Below are 25,041 nucleotides of genomic sequence, written 5' to 3'. Positions count from 1 at the left end.
GCTGGCAAATTATTTCAAACCCAGGACATGACTGCAAGTGCCCTCAGGATAGGTATTCTAATCTGTTCACACTCACTAATATACACCTTTGGTATAGGCGGGACTTAAATCTCTCTCTCCTGATTCAGAGGTAGGGACACTCTTTCTGTACCACAATAACCCTTGCTTCACTGTTATAACGCTTTCACGTTTGTGAATTATTGCATGACTTCCTCAGAGTAGACATGCTGTTGAGTCATGTCACAATACACTTCTGGAGCAGGTGGGACTTGAACCCTGGCCTCCTGGTTCAGTGGTCGGGACACTATCACTGCTCCAGTTCTTCAGTCCAACCACATTCAGCTGCTTCAACAATTAACTCTGTTCCATCATAAGGTCAGAAGTGGGTGTGTTTGCTGAGAAACACACAATGTTCAGCACCCATTCATGACTTCTCAGATACATAACACCACATGTTCACATGCAGAAAGAACTAGTCAGCATACTGAGTCAGAATAATAAGTGGCAAGAAATATTTGCGTTATAGAAGTGCCAATGACTTTTGCCAACAAGAGAGAATCAACTACCTCCCATTGACATCCAATAGCATTACCATCACTTGGGTTTTTGGGAGCAAAGGATTAAATTATTTTTCAATAATTAACAATTGTGCAAGTGAAGAATTAAACTATGCTTCGTTGTTAAACAAATTCTGTAGGGAGGAAGGCCGCACAAACAGGCTTACTATTAATGTATGGTTTCATTGCAATTTTGTTGTTCAAGTGAATGTAAACCTAGGCTAACACATATGAGAATGTCTTTGAGGTAAAGAATTTTACTGAAAGACATAACTAAGTCTTCAATTTTTTTTCATAATAGCCTATTGCTATAACATATTTATAGTTGCATGTACACATCCACATTCATGAGAGACATATACGCATACATTCCTTTGAAATTAAGTTGTATGCTGGGTTTTGTGATTGCTTTGATATTTTTAGATGCATAACTTTGGATAAGTTTCTATATTGTTTACACTGTCTTTTGAGTATGGTAAGTTTAAAATAGAGTCTGGTTGCTTCTCCTCAGAGAGGAAAATCATAGAGCAAATTACAAACTGCTCAAGCACCTCTTGACGGTCTAGTTAAAACTAGCACACTAACAGTGTGCCAACTTGTTCAATCAGCAGCTGAATGTGACAGTCAGGAGCAATCTGTAAATATATAGGTAATTTCAAATGATGGTAAGGCTTACCTTGCAAAGATAGCTGATCTTGAAGCCAAAGGTTTGTGCATTTCTGGAACCTGAATTCATGTAGTTACCCACAAGAAGAACCAACTCCAAAATTTTACTGAAATTTTCACTCTTCTTCACCTCTTCACAGGCAATTGTTACATTCATTATGTCCGGTTTGATGTTGTTCAAATACTCTTCAAACTGAAGTTTGAAGAGAATATTGTTCAGTCGTGGTCGTAACAACTTTACAGTGCTCATCTGCAAACAAAATGTGCAAAATTGATGCTTGTTTCAAATTTTTTTGCAAAAAAAAACAAGAACAAATCATTGCATATAATGCAAGATTATTTATTTCACAAATAACCAATTGTATAAAAGTACGTGATGAATAACATGACTCAAAATGAAGGAAGACAACAAAGTAGTCTTGATATTTTCACACATGGAAGGGGAAAGAAATGATATGAAAAGGAAGAAGTGTCAGAATTTGGGTTCCTAATCAATCGCTCCAACAATGGCTGGAGAACAAATTAGTGTTAGACTAAATATGTCTGTAATTCCCTGAAATTGCTGCAGGTACTTAACACCTCAGATGAGACATCAATAAACCTTAGTGAGAATTACAGAGTCTTGCTGCCACTGTGGATTAAAACATCAATATAAATTAACATCTTTCAAGTTGAAAGACTAAAAACAGGAAAAGACCACTGGAACATAGAAAGAATGCTTCAATTTCATCACGTAAAATTGTTTTCCAGATTATCACAATAGTCTCTAGATTTTTCAAATACAATTCAGTAATTGCGTGCCAAGTAGTCAAAATCATAAGAAATGTAATAAACATTCCGATTCATATTCATGCATTCACTAAGACTACCTACTTTCACCTCCAAAATTTCACGCCAGTTTCAGCTGATCTACTGTAAAATCCTCATTCATGTATTAGTATTACTTGACCCAACTATCCCAACGCACTCTTCACTGGACACTCACATTCCACTGTCCATGAACGTGAAGTCACCCAAAATTCTGCTGTTAACGATTTAACTCACAATAAATCCTGTTCCCTTATTACTCCTGAGCCCGCTGACCAACATTGATACCTGATCAGGCAATATCTCGATTTTAAATTTTCATCCTTCTCTGCAAATGTCACCAAGGTCTTGCCTCTCTGTAATCTCCTTTAGCATCACAATACTCTGAGATATCAAAGTTCCTCTTGCCATGGTCTCTTATGCATTCTTGACTTTAAATAATGCACTTATCAGTAGGCACCCCTTCAGTCACCAAGACCATAAATTCCCTCCCTACACACCAACATCTCGTTACCTTGATTTCTCTCTGTAAGGCCTACTTTTTGATTAAACTTTTGGACATTGATCACAATACTTTGTATGATTCAGGGTCAAGCTTTATTTAATAATGCTTCTGTGAACCAGATGTTTTATTATGAAACTTTATAGATGATAGTGATAGATGTCAAGAGAACATTTATAGGGTATATGACAAACACAATTTAATGTAGCGGTATGCTGCGAGATACATTTTGGAGAAAGAATGACATATTTAAAGAAAGCTTTGAAAAAGGGATGCAATTGCTTGGCAACGTAAGGTAGTGGTCACAAATTCTTAAAGGTGGCAAAAAAAGGATAAGAAGCAAACTTCAGATCCTGGGCTTCACCATATGAAAGTGTATAAAAATAAAGTACTTGAGGAATTTTTTGCCATTTTATCCTCTGGTGCCTAAAGCTACTGATTACTCTGAAGGGAATAGTTTTTCTAGAAAGTGATCAATTTGAATAATAAATGAAACAAAAAATATATAAATTGCTGGAAAAGCTCAGCAGATCAGGCAGCATCTGTGGAGAGAAATCAGAGTTAAAGTTTCGAATCCAATAACCCTTCCTTAGGAAGGTATCCCCTGCTTCAAGGTCCTCGTTATTTATTTTGTCAAGGTCAAGGAATTTTGTGAATCTGATTAACAAGCAGCTTCAAGCAATACCAAATCAAAGTGAACCTAATAGTGAGGGCAAGGATTTCACATACAGAAATTGAATTACTTGTTGCAAAATAAAGAGGTCCATGTCTACACCTCTCAATCCAACTACTTTCCTGATTTCAATCTCCATGCACACATTACAAAATACCAAAGTAGTACAGGGCATAGCAATGGCATTCCTACAGTCTAATCCACAAAAAACTCAGCATTGTTATTTTGAAGTATCCTTCAATCTGAGATGGCAGATAAACATCAAATGTAAGTTTAATATCAAGGCACTTTTTTAAGAAATGAAAACATGGTGCCAAGATTTTTCTAATAATGTACCTATTACAGGTCATGTAAAATGTTTCAGATTTACAATTTTTAAATTGTCAATTTTCCTGACAAACACTTGATTAATGAATTATTTTATAAAATATTCATGCAAATATTCCACCAAGTGTGCAAACATTCAAATTTGTTTTTAATAATGTCCACAGCAGGGATACATTCCACTTGTTAACTATATTTGATTTTAAGATTCGTACGAAATTTAATTTAATTAGTTTGACAAGCATTACTTATTTAACATTTATCAAATAACATACAAGTTTATTATTAGGCAATTTTCCATTAAAATAAAGCTCAACCAATTTCCCTTTTTAATTAGGTCCACCATTTATTATAAAATGTTGCCTTGTCAACATTGCACTTCCCAAGATTGTGGTTTGTTTTTAAAGCCTCTGCCCACATCACTGTAGATTATTTCAGTGAACAATGAGCTGATCAAGAGGACGACCTGAGAGTAAGATAAAGAAATGGCTATAACCGATGGACTTCAACCAAACAATCTCAATAATGAAACAATGCATTTATGCATTTCATAAATTTATGACAATTATTGACTGAATATATATTAAAATGCTATTTTTATTTTCCCAAAGCAAAAGCTATCCAAAATAAAAATGTCACAAAACTTGGTACATCTTCCAAAATGAATGATCCCAAAATTAAATGCATTTGCCCTTGAGACTTTGGTAGATTTTACATGTTTATTACTTTTCACAATGACTTATCAAAATAGAACTAGAAGCAATAATATGTCTTTCACAATGTTATAATGTTATGAGTGGACTGCCAGCTAATTCTTTTTTAACCACTTACTATTCCAAAGTGGAGGCAGCAAATTAGACTAAGAATTCTTTGCTAAGCAAGGTGATTTTGTTTGACAGCCTGAGCAGCTAAAAGCAGCAAATAACTAAACCATTAGATTAAAAACTCTTCAGCATATATGGCAGAGTACTTGGTCATTGGAAAGATTCTTGGTAGTGTGGATGTGCAGAGGGATCTTGGAGTCCATGTGCATAGATCCTTGAAAGTTGCCACCCAGGTGGATAGTGTTGTTGAGAAGGCATACAGTATGTTAGGTTTCATTGGTAGAAGGATTGAGTTCCGGAACTGCAAAATCATGCTGCAGCTGTACAAAATGCTGGCTCGGCCACACTTAGAATATTGTGTACAGTTCTGGTCACCCCATTATAGAAAGGATGTGGAAGCATTGGAAAAGGTGCAGAGGAGATTTACCAGGATGTTGCCTGGTCTGGAGGGAAGGTCTTATGAGGAAAGGCTGAGAGACTTGGGTCTGTTCTCATTGGAAAGAAGGCGGCTAAGGGGGGATTTGAGAGAGACATACAAGATGATCAGAGGATTAGATAGGGTAGACAGAAAAAGACATTTTCCTAGGATGATGATGTCAGCTTGTACGAGAGGGCACAACTACAAATTGAGGGGTGATAGATTTAAGACAGATGTCAGAGGCAGGTTCTTTACGCAGAGAGTGGTAAGGGCGTGGAATGCCCTACCTGCTAAGGTAGTCAACTCAGCCACATTAGGGAGCTTTAAACAATCCTTAGATAAGCACATGGATGATTTTGGGATAGTGTAGGGGACATGCTGAGAATAGCTCACAGGTTGGCACAACATCGAGGGCTGAAGGGCCTGTTCTGCGCTGTATTGTTCTATGTTCCATGTTCTATATGATGGCCAAACTAATTTCTGAGGTGGGGTATAATAGAGGGAAACAGGTGAGTCATAGAGATGTACAGCATGGAAACAGGCCCTTCGGTCCAACCCATCCATGCTGACCAATCTAGTCCCACCTGCCAGCACCTAGCCCATATTCCTCCAAACCCTTCCTATTCATATACCCATCCAAATGCCTTTTAAATGTTGTTGTGGTTCTGTTCGCCGAGCTGGGAATTTGTCTTGCAAACGTTTCGTCCCCTGTCTAGGTGACATCCTCAGTGCTTGGGAGCCTCCTGTGAAGCGCTTCTGTGCTGTTTCTTCCGGCATTTATAGTGGCTATATATTGCCACTATAGATGCCAGAAGAAACAGCACAGAAGCGCTTCACAGGAGGCTCCCAAGCACTGAGGATGTCACCTAGACAGGGGACGAAATGTTTGCAAGACAAATTCCCAGCTCGGCGAACAGAAGCACAACGAGCACCCGAGCTACAAATCTTCTCCCAAACTTTAAATGTTGTAATTGTAACAGCACACCCCCACCACTTCCTCTGGTAGCTCATTTCATACACATACCACCCTCTGTGTAAAAAGGTTGTCTCTTAGGTCTCTTTTATATCTTTCCCCTTTCACCCTAACCTATGCCTTCCAGTTCTGGACTCCCCCACCCCAGGGAAAAGACTTTGTCTATTTATCCTATCCATGCCCCTCATAATTTTGTAAACCTCTATAAGGTCACCCCTCAGCCTCCGATGCTCCAGGGAAAACAACCCCAGCCTGTTCAGCCTCTCCCTATAGCTCAAATCCTCCAACCCTGGCAACATCCTTGTAAATATTTTCTGAACCCTTTCAAGTTTCACAACATCTTTCCGATAGGAAGGAGACCAGAATTGCATGCAATATTCCAACAATGGCCTAACCAATGTCTTGTACAGCTGCAACATGACCTCCTAATGCCTGACCAATAAAGGAAATCATACCAAATGCCCTCTTCACTATCCTATCGACTTGCGACTCCACTTTCAAAGAGCTATGAACCTGCACTTCTTTGTTCAGCAACACTCTCTAGGACCTTACCATTAAGTGTATAAGTCCTGCTAAGATTTGCTTTCCCAAAATGCAGCACCTCGCATTTATCCGAATTAAACTCCATCTGCCACTTCTCAACCCATTGGCCCGTCTGGTCAAGATCCTGTTGTAATCTGAGATAACCCTCTTCGCTGCCCACTACACCTCCAATTTTGGTGTCATCTGCAAACTTACCAACTGTACCTCTTATGCTCGCATCCAAATCATTTATGTAAACGACGAAAAGTAGAGGACCCAGCACCGACCCTTATGGCACTCCACTAGTCACAGGCCTCCAGTCTTAAAAACAACCCTCCACCATCACCCTCTGTCTTCTACCTTTGAGCCAGTTCTGTATACAAATGGCTAGTTCTCCCTGTATTCCATGAGATCTAACATTGCTAATCAGTCTCCCATGGGGAACCTTGTCAAACGCCTTACTGAAGTCCATATAGAACGCCTTACTGAAGTCCATCTACCGCTCTGCGCTCATCAATCCTCTTTGTTATGTCTTTAAAATACTCAATCAAGTTTGTGAGACATGATTTCCCACGCACAAAGCCATGTTGATTATACCTAATCAGTCTTTGCCTTTCCAAATACATGTACATCCTGTCCCTCAGGATTCCCTCCAACAACTTGCCCACCACTGACTTCAGGCTCACTGGTCTATAGTTCTCTGGCTTGTCCTTACCACCCTTGTTAAACAATGGCACCATGTTAGCCAACCTCCAGTCTTCCACACCTCACCTGTGACGATTGATGATCCAAACATCTCAGCAAGAGACCCAGCAATCACTTCACTAGCTTCCCACAGAGTTCTAGGGTACACTGATCAGGTCCTGGGGATTTATCCACCTTTATGCATTTCAAGATATCCAATTGCACTAAAATCTTACACAATCCAAAATTATTGTGTGACAATGACTCAGCTTACACTGACATCACTGGAAGAAAGTGACACAGCTCAGCAAGACTGACAACAAAAAACAACACTGAATATACACTTAGATTACAATGCAGTTGTTCTGAAAATGTACTGGAACATCAACATGTGATAACTTAAGTTGAAGGTATATTCAATATTTCAGGACACCCAGAAAGTTAATTCATGAAAGCTTGAAAAGGAATGCAGATGTTAATTTCCAAAGAAGTCTATTGGTAAAGTCTTTAAAAAATCTTGATTTTTGTCATGCTTGATTTACTATATTTCCTGGCATTGTAAGCTTTACAGGAATTTAGCAGGGGACTATCCTGTGGCATAAATTGCTGACATTTAGAAGCAATCTATTGTTACCTTAATAGTTAAAATTGACAGTGGATCTAGGCTGAGAAAGTAGCAACCTTGCTCTTCTTAAAAAGCACCTGTGCAATAAGTGTCAAAGTGTCAGACATAAACCTGAGCCATTTCAAAACTGCCTGCAATTCTGTGAAAGGGAAAGGCCCTCAAAGGGAAACACTATGCACTTATATACAGCTTCCTCTGCTTTGATGAAAGCTGTCAGACCCAATCTATTAAAATTCAACCATAGTGGTTCATACAGTGACCTCTGATGTTCAGAAACCTGGAATTGTTGCTTTTTTGAAATCTGTGAATGCTGGCAAGTGGTCAACATTTTGCACCTAATACTCATTTGATAATGCATGACAGATGGCATTTGAGTGAGTGCAACATCCTGGAACAAGTCAAAGTGCTGCCAGTCCTGTCCATCATTTCTTTCTCACTTTGTTTTCTTTTTCATGGCCTTTTTCTCTTGATCATCTTCACTAAAGAACTTTCCATCCTCAAAAAACAGATCTCCTCCACTCCTTTTCTTATTCTCTAAGCCACTATGAGAATATTGGCTAGTTTGTTCAGAATTCTCCATTTTATGCAATGCGCATTTTCCCCTTTCCCTCTCAGAGAACTGGTCAGTAAATGTATTGAACAAGTCTGTAGCAGGCACAAGCAATGAAGCAAGATACATTTTTTTTAAACAGCATATACTGCCTGAAGTTCAAAAATCAAAACAAAATTGGAGTCTCAGCAAAATAAATGGATGCTGGAAATCTGAAATTACAATACAAGATGCTTGAAATACTTAGCATTGTGGAAAAAGCAAAACAGCATTAACGTTTTAAGTCAACTCAGAGGAAGAGTTACCAAGAATTTCCAGCGCTTTCTGCTTATGGATAGAATTCTTTGCAGCTGTGACTGGAAAAGGTAGCTAATGCACCTTTCTGTCGCGAGACTGGATTCGTCAACAAATGGCACAGAAATGCCATCAAAAAAAATTTTCAAAGAACAATGATCAAACAGATAGAAAATGTTCCTGACTTCAATTAAGTGGCTGGCAAAAATAAAACTGCTGTAATGTGTTAATTGTGTGCTTATAAGTAATAAATTCTGGAATCATTTCCTCACACAGCCCATCCAAACCTCTGAAAAATCCTCGCGACACACTATACATCGGAGGAAAGGTTATCGACTTGGAAGGTTCACACTTGCTTTCTCCACAGATTCTACTAAACCAAAGTATTTTCATTAGCTTCTGCTCGTGTTTGAGATTTCCAGAACCTGAAGTATTTTTACTCATGATATTGTGGAAATTTCCCCATCTTAATATGGCGAGATTTGGTGACATAATGAGAACAAAAAAATTCAGATGTTTGTCAATAAGAAAAAATGTTCCTAATTTTTGCTTTGAGTTTTAAATGGTGAATTTAGAATCTTGCCTTTGAGTGCAACAGCCGTATTTCCATCTTATTAAAGGCAAAACTTACCCTTGTTACATCATGTTTCTAAATTCCCTCTATTCTGTCAACAAATCTCAACAGGTAAAACAAAGCCACAGCTTGCCTGAATGCTTGGCCCAGCCAGGAGAAAGTGAGGACTGCAGATGCTGGAGACCAGAGTTGAAAATTGTGGTGCTGGGAAAACACAGCAGGCCAGGCAGCATCCGAGGAGCAGGAGAATCGACGTTTCGGGCGTAAGCCCTTCTTCAGGAATGAGGTTGGTTGGTGTACCAATTATCTCAGCCCACTTGGCACACCAGCCTCATTCCTGAAGGGCTTATGCCCGAAACGTCGATTCATGCTTGACCCAGCCATCCTCTCGATATCACTAAACCTGCTCGTGGATCAACTCAGACACCATTTTGGGCCTGAAACTTGGTGTTGAAGAGTGCCCCTGATTTGCCTGCTTCAGGTAGGTTGCTTTGCCTGCAGGGACATTAGACTTAATCTTGCCTTAGTCTTAGTTTGCTTTTCAGCTCACACTCACTTCAGTGAAAGCCTATATCTGGTTCATATCGTTTCCTCAGCACAAACTGACTTCAGTACTGAGTTAGAGGCTGCCAGCATGCCCATGGCACACATTGCTTTCTTCATGCATCAGGTCTTCAGAGCTCAGTTATAAGTAGTGTTGCTCAGAGGAAGAGCTGGGCAGTCACTTGGGAGATAAGTGCAGATCACCAGGTCATATTAACTCTGGCCTCTGTATGGGGAAGGTGTACGACTAACAATGTCATGAAAATTTCCAAAGCCTGTGAGTAAAGTGGGTACTGAGCATATTAATACTAAAATGCAGTTGCTCAACCGAAATGGGTCACAGGGATTATAGGGACAATGAAAAAGCAACAAGAAGAATAATGGGAAAATTGAGAGTCACAGGTGGAGTTTCTCGCATATTACTCACTAATATGATTTTTGAGCTTGGCATGTCAGCCCTTCTTTTAGTTTTAGATTACCCACAGTGTGGAAACAGGCCCTTTGGCCCAACAAGTCCACACCGACCATCCGAAGAGCAATCCACCCAGACCCATTTCCCTACATTTACCCCTGCACTTAACACTACGGGCAATTTAGCATGGCCAATTCACCTAACCTGCACATCTTAGGACTGTGGGAGGAAACTGGAGCACCCAAAGGGGAGACACGGGGAGAATGTGCAAACTCCACACAGACAGTTGCCCCAGGCGGGAATTGAACCCGGGTCCATGTGCTGTGAGGCAGCAGTGCTAACCACTGAGCTAATGTGCCTTCTTGATGAAGGGCTCTTGCCCGAAATGTCAATCTTCCTGCTCCTTGGATGCTGCCTGACCTGTTGTGCTTTTCCGGCACCACTCTAATTTTGACCCATGTCAGATCAAAAGTCAATTGCACAATAACTGCACAATATACTTCCTAACTGATGTAATGTGGGCAGACCTACGTAGTAAGGTTTACTCTGGATGCAGCAGGGTGGGGAAACTTCAGATTTTGAGGCCCTAATGGGGGCAACTGCAGTAACCAGACCTTTACTGACCTGACAACTTTAACTCATTTATTATCCAAGAACACAGATTAAAAGTTATAACCTCAAGCAATTTTGAGTATGATGTTGTGTGCACTGAGAGTCATAATAACATGGAACTGAAAAGCAGGACCTGAAATTCTCAAGCTTGCAAACACATTACATAACAAGTTCTAGAAAACAATGCTTTCCAGTTTTAAGATTCTCACACTGAAACGCAAGGACATGGGCTATGAAGTGGAAATGAGCCTTCTGAGGGAAAGAGGACTTCCCTGGGTGACCTATTCGCAAAATTCTAGCTCCAGTGTAGCAACATTACAAAATGATAAATTGGATAAGGTCACACACCTCAGAGCTCCTTATTGACGTATGACTGTTACTTGATTGGGAAGCTTCTATAATGTTGTACCCTCATGGTACATAGTATGTTTCACCCAAGGAAACCCAAACGTATAAATAGAAAGCAGGAAACACCAGCAGTGCTTCCTCCGGAGGTTCACTGAAGAGTTACCTAGCACGGTGATGAAACATCTGAAAATGAACCTTTTAGCTCAGCAAGCAAACCTACGTCCATAATGTTTCACTGTTATACTTGGGAGGACTCAGGATTTCCTTCAATAAAACTGTCATTTTTCCCACATTCCTTTCAGACTACTAGCTCATGTCGCTCACATAGGCAAGACTGGAGTTATTGTGGCCTTTCTGTTTTTCCAAAAGCAATGTAGGAGACAGGAAATTCGAATACGATCAGCAAGAACAGTAATCTCAAGTGGCTGCAGCTTGGCTTTCAGGGGAAAGACAAAATGCTAAGATCCAGCAAGGATGCAAAGGTGAATAATTACAGCAGATCTAAAGCACTCTCAGTCACTTTCATCAACTGTCTGAATGGTAGTACAGGTGACAATTAAGGATATCCCAGCCCAAACTATTATCTGCTGGAGGAGGACTTGTGCTAAGAAGTGGCAATCCCAAATCATTGGCTGTCAGGGTCACAAATAACCTGAATTTTTATATCTGTGGCTCATTTCATCTCCCAATCTCCAACCCACAAATGTAAGTGATGGTCGTAAAAAGCACAGATTTTAACATCCTTCCCCTGTGACAATGAGAGTCAAGCAGCTTTGTTACTAGAACGTTCCACTATTACTATTTTCCCAGGTGATCAACTGTACTCTGGTTGCTTTGTGAGCATCCTATCATCAACCCGCATAATTTGTCAACAAAAAGGGCTTCCAACTCCACTGACAGCCAAATTATATGTAACCATCAATGCCACATTTTACAGGTTTGCACCAGATATCCTAGAAACTGCCATACCCCTTATATACCACAGAACTCTCAGGTTCCAGCTTCCTCCCAAGGTACTTGGATTACATAAGGATGTACAAGAGCTACCCCTCTAATAATGGGTCATAGCACCTTTACAAATGCCCTATTCAAGCAGCATGAAGGTTTAATGCTGCTCATGTCAAAATGGAGCACACTACTGAGCTCCTCAAGATGTGTTTTAGATGCTTGGATCCTTTGGTAGTCAACTGGCAAAGAATTGCATTCCTATCCACTAGTGCCTCTAGTTTTGTGTCGTGGAAGTAGGGAGATAGCCTGCCCTCCCTCTGTGATATTTTCTGCATCAGGCACTGCAATGAGACATGTTGCTCTTAACTAGAAGCATCCAAAACCAAGTGGTGTGCTGCAGAGCTTTAAATATGGTGCCAAAGGTATGTAAGCTGGAAGATCTCACTAGTAAGCATGCACATCTGTCTCATTCGTTACACAGTTGCTGGGAAATGCACACAATATAATTAATGCAGTGAAAAGTGGAAGACCATGTGAGCAAATTTGACCCTGGTGACGGTGACTGGGTAATACAAAACTAACTAACCACCAAGTTAGTTTAGCCCATCGTGTTGCATTCAATAGTTTAACTAATTATTGTTCACTTACCGAAAAGAAGAAATGCAAAGTGAATGGTTCCAAATTCAGTTATTCAGACCACTGGAACTCTGATTGCATACTACTTTATTGCAATAAGAAACTCCAACCTCATTTAAAAGTGTGTGCTTTTAACTAATAACTCTATTCACTTGTGCTGGGTCCCACAACATTGAAAAAAATAAACATCATTTAAAAATTCAAACATTGTAATAATCTCAGCAGAGTGTGGGACAGTTTGAAACATTGAAATTCAGTGCCTTTAGCACAACCATAAATAGATTGGTGGTCTGGAAAAAAAAATGCATGCAAAACAGAATCAGTGAAGCAAAATCAAACTTTCAGTTTGCCTACAGACTTAGTGCATGTTATTATGGAATACTGCAGCTTAAAAAATGTAACTAAGGTATGACAGGAAAATCTGTTTCACAATAGCTTCAAGAACCACGTACATAAAGTCAGTAAGTAACATGCTGAAACTATTACTTTTTTTCTTTTAAAGAGGAAAACTACTTTGGAACTCTTTGCTAAACTGACCACTTGATCAAAGAGTATCTGCAAGGCATTGTGTTCTCCAGCTACAGGTACAAAGACTGCCATTTTTCCCTCATTTGGAACAATGATACTGAGGACAGCATTTACAGCAAAAATATATATTATTTTACTCAGTGTGCTGCCTCACCAATTCTGCAAAACAGAAATGGGAAAAATAGAGTGCATAAAACAGAAATTGAAGTTGAAGCCCTTTTCCACATCAAAGCTAAAGCGGGAGAAAATTGGAACAAAACATCAAAAGGGAAAAACATAAGGTCAAGAGAACAGGTATGTCATACGAATGTAAAGAAGATGATAAAAATGGAGCTTAATTTTTTTATCAAGTAATATCTAACAAGTATAAATGCCAGAATATGGCCATCTCACTTCCAAATAAATCCTACACATCTGTATTGAGTACTTTTATCATTTAGATATTTCAAAGGACTTTGTGTATGGTGAGGTACTTCGAACCAGGCAACTGGTAGGGCACACAAAGCTCCAGTTCAGCGATGATACTAAGTGTGACATGAGGTTCTTAATATAGCATATTGCCTGGGGGGCCGGGGGGGGGGGGGGGGGGGGGATTAAATAAAGAGAGAGGGAAAATAATAAGACTTTTTTTTCAGAGCTGGTGGCTAACACCATAATGGTCAGTGACTACAGTGGCTTTACAACATATGCAAACGTCAAAAACAACTTACAATGATATTATGTAACTTTATGTGTAGCACTTGTGGCAGACTGCCTCTCAAGGGCTGACCTCTTCAACCATCAGCATGTGTGTCATATGAACACAACCCAACTGAACTGGCCACCACCATTTACAAATGGAAGGCTGCAGGAACTAAGATATTGCCAGTGAAATATATACACTGCAACAGATTTACAGCTGATATTTTAACATCACTATTTCACATTTTTAACATTTCAATCACTAAGAATGCAAATCATAAGCTCTGATATATGGAATGTTGCAAGTTATGTTAACAGTCAAAGAGAAAATAATGAATTTATTATTGAAAGATGTTCACTTTGCCTTGTTCTGCAGCAATAAAGTATTCTCAAATGTCTTTTCTAAGTCTACTTACCACCACTCCAAACTGCTCAGGTTCACATAGGTTATCATATTCATCTTTGAATTGGGATAAAGTATTAAGCTCCTTTTGCTCTGGTAAGTATCTCACCAAGTTCTATAAAAATAGAAACAGAAGGAGAGAAACACGTAATCAGGAACTGTTTTGGTAAGGAGGCTTTGGAATTCGTGATATAAAAGGAATTGTCAGTGCTGGTGAACATTGCATTGCTGACTTCTGAAGATTGGTAACCCAGTTAGGTTGTATCGATTCAGAAGCTCGATCAAGTGACTCAGATATGATATGAATATTTGCGGAGGATGTCACTGCTTCTCATAGCTGAGACGACAAAAACATTTGGACTCTGTATTTCTTGTTACTGAGACAAAGTTTATAATTTGCTTAAATTGTAGCAAGTTCGGTGTGACAGACATAATTAACTTAACTACAAGTGTATGCCTAGAAAATCAAGGAAACAAAAAGAGTCATCTAAATTGGCAACTAAAACAATATACTTCTCTGAATATTCCCTTTCTCTCTTCACACTGAAACCAGGTGATCATGCTTACCAGGTAAATATCTGCTTAAAATGAGCTTTCTTCAAGAAAAAACTTAATTCAAAATGATGATCAATCACAATTCCAGTGTGCTGAAACTGACTCCAGAAAACTATAAAGTCATGTCACCATTCTTTAAACTCACTCGCAAAACCAAATGTCAAGTACACTGAATGTGAAGTCCTTTTATACTGAGCCAAATAGTTAAGGATTTGAACAGTGAACCCTTAAACCTTAAGTCCTAGGTCTGCCTATCACTCAAACTTCCTTGTTGGCATTGGGGAAGTTTCATTAAATCTCAAATTGGCTGAATGATTGAGAAGTACATAGCAGTAAGTCCTTCCAGCTTTACGAAGGAATAATGAGCCTACTGGTAATAGCAATTACAGTGCATAGGCAGCAATTGTGAAGATGCTTAAAATATAAGCCAATACAATCTATCCTTCCAGGACAAAATGCAATAAACTATTGAGGAGAGGAAAATGTTTTGAAGCATAAACTGATTTGCATTATGTGAAAGGTCAAACGTTTGCAGTTAATTTACATAATGTAACTTTACTTTGTATTTTGCTCCCTAAATAGCTGATATCACTTGTAGTTATATTTAAACAAGCAACTTACTCATTAAATATTATACATTCACTGAATTTTTCAGCCTGGATTAGTAGTCAGTGATGACTTCAATTGCTTTAATGTTTGTCTTACAAAGATGCATGACAAAATTATTTTTTTCCCAAGAACACTAACCTTAATAATTAGACCTGTAACATTTTAAGTTATTAGAATAAATTATTGCCCCAGTAGGCACCTTAAACTTTATATGATATTCAACCTCCACAAATAAATAGGTGGACTTTTTAATCCACCTTTGAACATTGACAGGTGCCAAACAACAGATCTTTTCCATCACTGACCCCATAAAAGCAATGATTTGTTTGCCGGAAAAAAAAACTGTCATTGTAAACAACATATGCATATGAAGTCAGAGACAACAAACTATGCTTTGAAGGTCACTTTGTAGTTGTGCATAGGTTGGCAGATACAGATTGATGGAATGGAAGAACAATTCGAAGAGAAGGTGTTAATCTTGTAATGGACGTTGCATTTTTACCATTTTGAACTATAAACAGAAAGGCAAGGAGAGTTTTGCAACTTGGAAATACCAAATGGTGCACATTTTTAGCTATGGATGACAATTCTGCTTTTTAAAGCCTGATGGGGATAGTTTGAGACAAACTGGCACCAAGTTAAAGAGAGACTGATGAAGAACAGCCCATGGATTGGCTGAGTTGTAGTTTGCTACAAAACTATAAGTGCAGGTCAACCAGAGACACTGACAGCCTGTGACTCTATAACTAAAACATCTCTCCCCCCAGTATACTGATATAACAATTTGTTAATTATACAGTTTTTAAATTATTTGAACTGTAAGGAACTCAAATAATGGTAAGGAACTCAAAATAATGACTCAGATTCCTGAAATAATCTCAAGAAAAACAATGCTTCAGATGGGGTCAAAGAACCTCAGACAACATCGACAGAAAAGATCAAGAATTTCTGGCATGATGCTTTTGTGTTTACACTCCAGTGTACTGGTCTTCCAGCTCTGTCTCAATGAATAGATGTTATATTTTGTGAAATACACTTGGCAAAAAGAGGGATATTATATGGTGAAGAACTGTGGCAAAGCAAAAGGCTATGAATGCTGTTGTGAAAAGAAAATTACTTCAAAGCTTACCTGAATCATGGGCTCACTGAGCTTCTCCTCATCCACTTCTAAAATGATATTCCTGATTTCTTCATAAGCTATGCGATAAGAACCCAGAAAAATTGCTGCACAAAAACAAAAAAGATGATTGTTGCTTCAATAAAAGATATGCATTTTCAATTTCTAAGACAATAGACTCGATTTTGTGTGCTTTCACCCGTTGTGTTTTGACCTGGGACACATTAAACAGGGCAGGTGCCCAGACCATCACCTTGTCATCCAACTCCAAAAGCTCAACACCAAAACTCACAGTGTGCCTATCAAAGGGGAATAAATAACCAAAGGGTCAATTGAATTTGCTATCCTGGTCATGTCAGAGAACGATTGAGGTGCATGGAAAAGTGGGAGCGGCTGCTTTTTTTCTCTCCTAAAAAGCTTTTAAAATGGTTTTAAAACTAATCTATCCTTGGAGGGTGCCTTTTGCCCATCTGAAGCACCCACACTAAGATTTTACATCCCTTCTTTCCTAACTGCCAAAGTGTCAAAACCTGCAACCACACCACACTGCCTTGCCACCACCATCACTCTGCCCGCTCCACCCTACCATCATTTTCAGTCTAATACAGGTTTGTGTATACTATCAAATAGAACTTGAAGATACAGAGAATAGTAGATATGGTCACAGCTAATAGAGTTACAGTGTAAAATAACAGTATTTTCAGGTTTTATGAAATACTTTCAACAAATATAATTTCCATTTATCTTTGTACATCAAATGCTTTTGCTTAAGGTATTTTCTAACCTCTCTGTTCAGAGAAGTTATTACACAATTCTGGAACAGGAGGGACTAAAAGCCAGGTCTCCTGGTTCAAAAGCAGAAAGACCACCACTGAGACACAAGAGCCCCTCACTGACTTTGTTCCATACTGAGCCTGATCAAACATGCATTAAGTCATGACTATCCCAAAATTACGAGAATGTGAAGCACTTACACAAATTCTGAGCTGTTTTAGGGTCCAATATCTTCAGTTCTTTTATTTTTTTCTTGGGAACAGACTTTTTTTCCTCAGTTTGAACATCATCCTTTTTGACTGTCATATAAAACAAAACAGTCACAATGTTAGTGAAATAAAAAGCAATGAGTTGAAGAAACTCAGCAGGCCGAGCAGTACCTGTAGAGATAGAAATTGAGTTAACATTTCAAATCCAAAGACTTATCTTTGGAACTCCAAGTGTTAATGACTTGTGCTGTGACAATTTATCAGCAATTTGATTAAATACAGAACAGGGGAGATGTAGATGTTGAAGAGAAGTTGCACACAAAATCAAATAACCAAAGCTAGTGGCACCGAAATATTTGAGGAAGCTGCAACATGACAGCTTGTGCATCAGTAGGACCTGCAATGTTAACTGTTCAATTTGAGTGTATATATTTGTTGAAACACTATTTGTTTGTGGTTTATCTGTGCACCTGAAGTTAATAATTAACTTGAATAGATTTTTCTGTATCCATCATGCTTTCATTTAAAAGCATATTTTGATGCCTGGATTTATTTGCACCACAAATGAACTGGTATTTATTTCATTTTGTTTTGTGACTCAGCAAGGTAAGTAATTGGACTTAGGAGTTGAGAGAGATTTCTCAAAATTGTTTCTTTGAGCTGAAATACCCATAGTACGGATGGAAGTTTTTTTTTAAAAGTGTGAGGTTGGAGTGGATCTATGAAGCTCTCAGAATAGCATTGGTCATGTGTTGGGTACTGTACTGGGTATTTTTGCATACTACACAAAAGCTATACTTGTTAAATATATAAAGGAGTGATTTGGAATTAATAGCACTGTCAGCAAACTGGAAGCTTGGACGGAATCTAATAAGACCCTGAATAATGTGGGACATGGCGAGAAACCTGAATAATTGCCTGAGAATTTCAGAGAGGCCTTTCCATTTTCAAGCAGACCTCTGAGCATTGGGACAAGATTCTCATTCAGGTAAAGAAAGGAATATTTTTACAGGGATTATTGATGGTTGACACTCTTATTAAGATGTAAGTTCTTTTTCTACCATGTGTCAGATAGAAACTAGATACCAAGAATTCCTGATATGAAAGTAATAGTGGGTATCTGGCACCTCCAGCTCTGTACCTGCTCATCTGGAATACCTTTTTTTACACCAACCACCAGAATCTCAGGACATGCTCGAGGTCAGGGTCCACATGTACCTCACATCCACAACCTTTGGCATTCGACATATGCCAGCCTCTCCACATCATGGCACATTGCCAACCTATGTACTGTATGGTTCTACTGTTCAAAGTTGCACTTCAGAGCCCATTGACATGGAGTGAAAGAAGATGCCGAATGCCATCAAGAGAGTTGTAGTGCGTAATCCTTGGCAGAAGGATGGATTCAGTAGCAGAGGTAGAATGAGTGTGAAGTAAAGGAAAAAAGATGGTGACAGTAAAGCTAGCAGAGTGAAGAAGATCTGAGACTTTGTACACTGCTGGGCATTGCTCTAGACGGTTGAGAACACACTGACCTAGGTGGCAACCTTGGCAAAGATCTGGTGTCCTGGTCTCAACTACTGCAGAAGTGGACAGCCACTTTGGTGCCATCCCATCCACTTGGACCCAAAGGCCCCTTCGATAAAGCAGAGCACCAATTTCTCCTATCTGACAAATTTGGGGCAAATGTCATTAATCATGCACGATAACAAATTGCCGTTAATTTACCAGGCCACAATGGCCTGGTGAAGATGGCACTGGTACCATTGACCACAGTAAATTCTGGGATATCTCTGCAGTGGTGAAGGCCTCCAGCTATGATGAATGGAAGAATGCAACTAGCATCAAATAACAAGGAGCACCACAGGTGTGGAGTAGGTTATTAAGGAGGAGACTATGACACTCACTGCAGCAATTCAAGGTGCATTAGTTAGTTCACAAGTCTTAGAAAAGAAACAACCAAAGAAATGAAGATTGGGCTGAGGTGAATTCTGAGCATGTTGAAGTTAAGCTAAATCAAGAAGGAAGCGTAACCATGAACACAAAAAAACATACTACATGGATGTTATGAAAATCTTCAAACAAAAGGTAATCTATTTCTGCACCCATCTTCATGGCGGTATAGCCAAACAACAAAGATTTCTTCAAGATTGCATTACATGACACAATGACAATATTATGATTCTACCTTCTCTCCCTTTCCAATCAGAAGAATAAGCTAAGATGGATTGAATACTTTCTCTTTGTACCTTGTAATGTTCTCTTTCATACAACAATTGCTGATCATGACTGAAAAGAGGACAGATTTCATAAGCCTGGCTTGTGCTCTGTGTTTAGTATTATAATTTTAAATCTGATTCCACTTATTTATTGACTAATGCACCCTTAAGATATCTCAAAACATTTTCCATCTAAAATGTTGCTTTTAACAATGTGACTGCTCATTCAGGCACACTAAGGTGCCAAAATAACCAATGTCATGAATGGCTCGGTCATTGTTTTTTGATAGCATTGAATGAAGGAAAGAAGAATAATGATCGCTGTATTGTGGGAACTCCCTAAGTTTCTTCAAATAACAAAGTCGTTTTTTTTTTATCCACCTAAACAAGCACATTAAACACCAATGTACCATTTACTTTGACAGCTTGCAGCCCTCACAATTCCATTCCCTTAATACAACACCAAAACATTAACAATAATATGTACAAGTTCTGAAATTGAGGACACAAAGGTTCTAATTCAACAAACAAGTATTAACTCAACAAGAAGGTAAGGTCAAGCTCACTATGATGATTATAATAGATATTAGATATCAAAATCACAAAGGATATGCAAACTAATAGCTGACTAATTCTTTCACTATGCATTCAGAATAGTAACTAATATTTACTGTTATTGTTGCATTTTGGATCAATTGCTCATCATAAGACTCCATCTAAGATAATGTACATGAATCCTGGTATAATATAAGCCTATTATAAATAACATAAGAGTAGATGTGCTGTTTAGTCATCAGGATTAGAGGGAAAATATGGGGAGACAATTATCTGGTATAACTGAATGATTATCATATCAGAAACATAACAACTATCTTCAGAAGTCTATATACTGATGGTAAGTATTTTGTGGAACTCATCAAAGTCGATAGGAATTTAGTGAGACACTTGTTCCTGATAAGATTCACGATGTGAAAATTAAAATAGGTATTCATTCTTTGCATCTCAGTGTTAAAATGCTGGTTCATTTTGAGTGTACAGGGGTGGCAGCTGAGGAATACACACGCAAGCCAAGGCCAATATCATTCAAATTGATCATACAATCAACAAACTCTTTTATAGTTGTGAGTGCTATTCTATTCAGAAGCATTGGCTGGCAAAGCTGTCTTAGGAAAACAGGACAACAAATATATCTGATGATGAAATCTGCTTTTGAAGAATTTTAATGATAGTAAAGAGTGTTATGAATATGAGAATCACCCCTTGTGTCAGTATTACCATTGGATACACTCAGGGAAAAGGCTGCAATCTGTCAGATATTGGACAAACCAGCTCTTGAACTCATTTGTGCCTTCTTCATAAGAACTTGTAACAGGAGCTGATTATGGACAAGAACGCTCAGAATGGGATCACAAACTGATTATCTTAATGACAATGGAATAGTTTTAATACATATGTGGATTAAAATTAGATGTATTTCCTTAGGTCATTTTTAAACATTATTTATTGACATGGTATGCTTTAACAAATGAGCAATATGGTCAAACTAGATTTCCATATACTATTTTCTGCATGGATGATAAAGTTACAGTGAAGTGAAAGTGAGGAGGTAAATTGAACATACTTAGTATGTTAAGAGTTACATTTATAACATAATCACAGTGCTACAGTTCAGACATCAAAACACCATGCATGTCGAGCAGGTTTCCAATAATGTTGCCAAAGATAAGTCAGGAGCTGTGATCATTTACAGCTATAACTGCTTTGTATCAGTCAACAAACTGTCACTGATAAAGTGCTGCAGACTACTTATGAAAGTTACAAAAACGACTTGATGCAATCAAGATTTAAATTTTCAGAAGAAAGGAAACAAAAGCAAAAAGAGTTAGAAATCTGCAAAGGGGCCAAATAAGTGATGATCGTTTGAAAATATTTAACACAACTAAGGGAACAGAAGTATCAACACGGAGTAGATTTTAAATTAAATTGTGAGAAAAGCAAACAAGACAAAACAAAGGTTCCAGTAAAGTATGGGACAGACCTCCAAAAAGAAAGCTCTGGACTGTCTTCACAAAGTGTTTTGAAATTGGAATGGAGACTTTAGAATTTAGCTGGATGGCTAAATTATGATGGGATAAATAACCTTTATTATCAGCAACTATCTTAAGACTGAGCAGAAAAGGAAAAGGCAGGCAAGCATTGATTTTCAGAGTAGGCTCACAGGCAACAAAAAAGCAAAATGAATTATAAATTGGAGTGAGCAGCCTAGCAGCAGCATGCTTATTGGTTTCTCTACCGACTTTAGAATAAGAGAGGCAGTCAATGAGGAAGGGATTCATTTTTACAAAGGAATATCACAAGTTGACTTTTATTGATTTTGTGCAAAGGCCAGCAGAAAAAATATTTTAAAAAAACAAATACTTGGCAATTAGGATGATCGGTGAGAAGCTGCCTGGGATAATTTTGTTTGAAGTCTTTAGGAAATCTTAATTTTGAAAGTCTGGCAGTATAAATTCACAAAAGGACCAATTACAAAAAGACAAGGGTAAATTATGAACCATGGAGAATGGCAAAAACTTCAATGGTCTTCGCTCAACTGAAATCTGCATCCATGCCTTTGTTGCCTCGAGACTGAAGTATTTCGGATTAGCATTCCACCTGGCACCCTTAATGAACATGTGCTCAATACAATACTGTGACATCTATATCTGAAAATGCATTAAGTCCTTGTCACCCAACATCCATGCAGCTTGTTTCTCCCCATCACAGGAGCTATCTCCTGCACAACAACTTTCTGAAACGTTCGTATTCTTCCAATTCTGGCCCTTTGAGATTCCTAATTTCCTTCAGAGCTGTCATTCAACTGCCTTGGCTTGGAAATCTAGGATTCCCTCTGCAGACCTGTTCACTTTTACAGCTTTCTCTTCCTTCACAAAATTCTGACAATCTACCTCGTCTGTCGTAACATGGCTCCATGTCAAATTTTATTTGATCATGCTCCTGTGAAGTAACATGGGGTGATTTACTACATTAAAGGTATTTTATAAACATTACATTATTGTTGTATGGGTACTTCATTATTTTTTTCAGTCAGCTGCACTGGGTTGAAATCTTCATTTTTACCAGAGAACAAAATACGCCAGAAGAAAAAAAACATTAAATCAACTATTTTTAAATCTGTAACCATCAGAAATGATATCAACTTGTTGGACTGAAGAAACAGCCTCAGGGCTTCCACTGAAGATAGCTGGGAGGTACAAGATAGATAGGATTACAGTGCTATCCTTTGTGCTTGGTAGACTGAAAGTGGTAAATCAAGTGTGATGTTACCCACGCAAAGTAACATAAAAAATATTACTGAGTAACAATGGCATAAACAAGACAGAATGGTGGCAATATTGTGACATGGAATGTAAATTGGTACAGTAGCAGGAAATTGTGCAGTCACAGGAATTTACAAATTCTGAAATCAGAGTCTTGGCATGTTCATACTGCATATTACCTACAAAATAAAAATGAATTATCAAAGAGAAAATACTACTACTTTCAGGTAAAATTCACTGCACTTTCTGTCCATATCTATTTGTTACAAATGTTCTCCAGGCCATTAGCTGCAGAAGTTAACTGCAGCTATAATTTTAGGAGATAAACTTATGTAAATGCTCAAGTACAACAAGCAGTCTATCTTTTGAAAAACATGCAATTACCTATTCAAAGCACATCTTGCAGACCTTCTCAGAACTCCTAGTCTCCAAAACTATCAAATGCATTTTCACAATGGTTGAAACACAAAAGAAAAAAAGAGGATAGTGAAAGGCTAGCTTTAATCTTAAATCAAGGGCAGACATCTTTGCAGCACTCCATGCTGATTACGAAACAAGTAGAGTCAGAGATGTGTCTCACGGAAACAGACCCTTCATTCCAACTCGTCATGCCGACCAGATATCCTAACCTAATCTAGTCCCATTTGCCAGCTCTTGGCCCATATCTCTCTCAACCCTTCCTTTCCATATACCCATCCATAACTCTAAGATCTCTGTTAACCCTTGAATGAATGTGGGCTTACTATTAAATCTTAAAAAGAGCTTCTTCACTCTTTTTTTTTGAGAGAAAAAAATACTTTCGAGACTCAAAGACAATCCAAACATTCAACTTCCACTTGGAAGTACTGACCAAATCTACTTGCCAATCAGCTGCTCCCCAGGTACTTGTGACAGACATCATGCCACCATGGTCTTAATCCCTTTTTAATTTTGTCTCCTACTCAAATCTCACTCTGTGGACCTTGATTTATTTGAGTAAACCCTAATTTAAAGTACCTAGTTGGCCCGCTCCCCCAAATTTCCAATTTGGCCTGAATTCACAGTTACTCACACTCTCTTTCTTCTTCATTCAGACCACACACATTAAATAAGCCCTCCATATATAGAAAGCTCTGAAGAATCTCTTAACTTGTGGCTACAGTAAGCAACACCTAACTCAGGAAAATAATTTCAGATGCTTAATAGGTCACTGCTGCTTTGACTAGAGTATTTTAACTTCCTTAAAGGCGACTATTCTAGATATATTTCTGACTTATACTCTAAAACTAAATTGGCAAAAGATTTACAAGTTGGACTTCTTCAGATTCTTAGAACTTTCACAGCTGTGCTGAGGGAAGATATTCCTGGAAATACATCCAGGGAAGTTATTTGGGTGGAACTGAGAAAGAAGAAAGGGATGATCATGTTATTGGGATTGTATTATAGAGACCCCAATAGTCAAAGGGAAATTGAGTAACAAACTTGCAAGGAGATCTCAGCTATGTGTAAGAATAATAGGGTAGTTATGGTAGGGGATTTTAACTTTCCAAACATAGACTGGGACTGCCATAGTATTAAAGGTTTAGCTGGAGAGGAATTTGTCAAGTGTGTACAAGACAATTTTCTGATTCAGTATGTGGATGTACCTACTAGAGAAGGTGTAAAACTAGACCTACTCTTGGGAAATAAGGCAGGGCAGGTGAATGAGGTGTCAGTGGGGGAGCACTTTGCGGCCAGCGACCATAATTCTATTTGTTTTAGAATAGTGATGGAAAAGGATAGACCAGACCTAAAAGTTGAAGTTCTAAATTGGAGAAAGGCCAATTTTGACAGTATTAGGCAAGAACTTTCAAAAGCTGATTGGAGGCAGATGTTCACAGGTAAAGGGACGGCTGGAAAATGGGAAGCCTTCAGAAATGAGATAACAAGAATCCAGAGAAAGTATATTCCTGTCAGGGTGAAAGGGAAGGCTGGTAGGTATAGGGAATGCTGGATGACTAAAGAAATTGAGGGTTTGGTTAAGAAAAAGAAGGAAGCATATGTCAGGTATAGACAGGATAGATCGAATGAATCCTTAGAAGAGTATAAAGAAAGTAGGAGTATACTTAAGAGGGCAATCAGGAGGGCAAAACGGAGATAGCAAATAGAATGGTTG

At 38.4% G+C, this 25,041-nt stretch overlaps 1 protein-coding gene across 5 annotated transcripts in view; it reads right to left on the bottom strand.

The window, feature by feature from the left end:
* The window catches only part of diaph2 (diaphanous-related formin 2), a 780,284-nt gene that overhangs the window by 322,213 nt on the left and 433,030 nt on the right, over window positions 1-25,041 (bottom strand). For all 5 annotated transcript variants that reach the window (XR_011964075.1, XM_072594677.1, XM_072594675.1 and 2 more), the window contains 4 exons: window positions 17,360-17,458; window positions 16,398-16,492; window positions 14,118-14,219; window positions 1,234-1,473 (listed from right to left, as the gene is read on the bottom strand). Coding sequence is in view for 4 of the 5 variants with exons in the window: in XM_072594677.1 (XP_072450778.1) it covers window positions 1,234-1,473; window positions 14,118-14,219; window positions 16,398-16,492; window positions 17,360-17,458 (536 nt within the window). In the remaining variant the exon portion in view is untranslated. The remainder of the gene's footprint in view (window positions 1-1,233; window positions 1,474-14,117; window positions 14,220-16,397; window positions 16,493-17,359; window positions 17,459-25,041) is intronic.

The sequence above is a fragment of the Chiloscyllium punctatum genome, chromosome 25 (assembly GCF_047496795.1).
Source record: "Chiloscyllium punctatum isolate Juve2018m chromosome 25, sChiPun1.3, whole genome shotgun sequence".
Taxonomy (NCBI): domain Eukaryota; kingdom Metazoa; phylum Chordata; class Chondrichthyes; order Orectolobiformes; family Hemiscylliidae; genus Chiloscyllium; species Chiloscyllium punctatum.
Note: the sequence above shows the minus strand (reverse complement) of the source record. Positions and strands in the feature narration are given on the sequence as shown.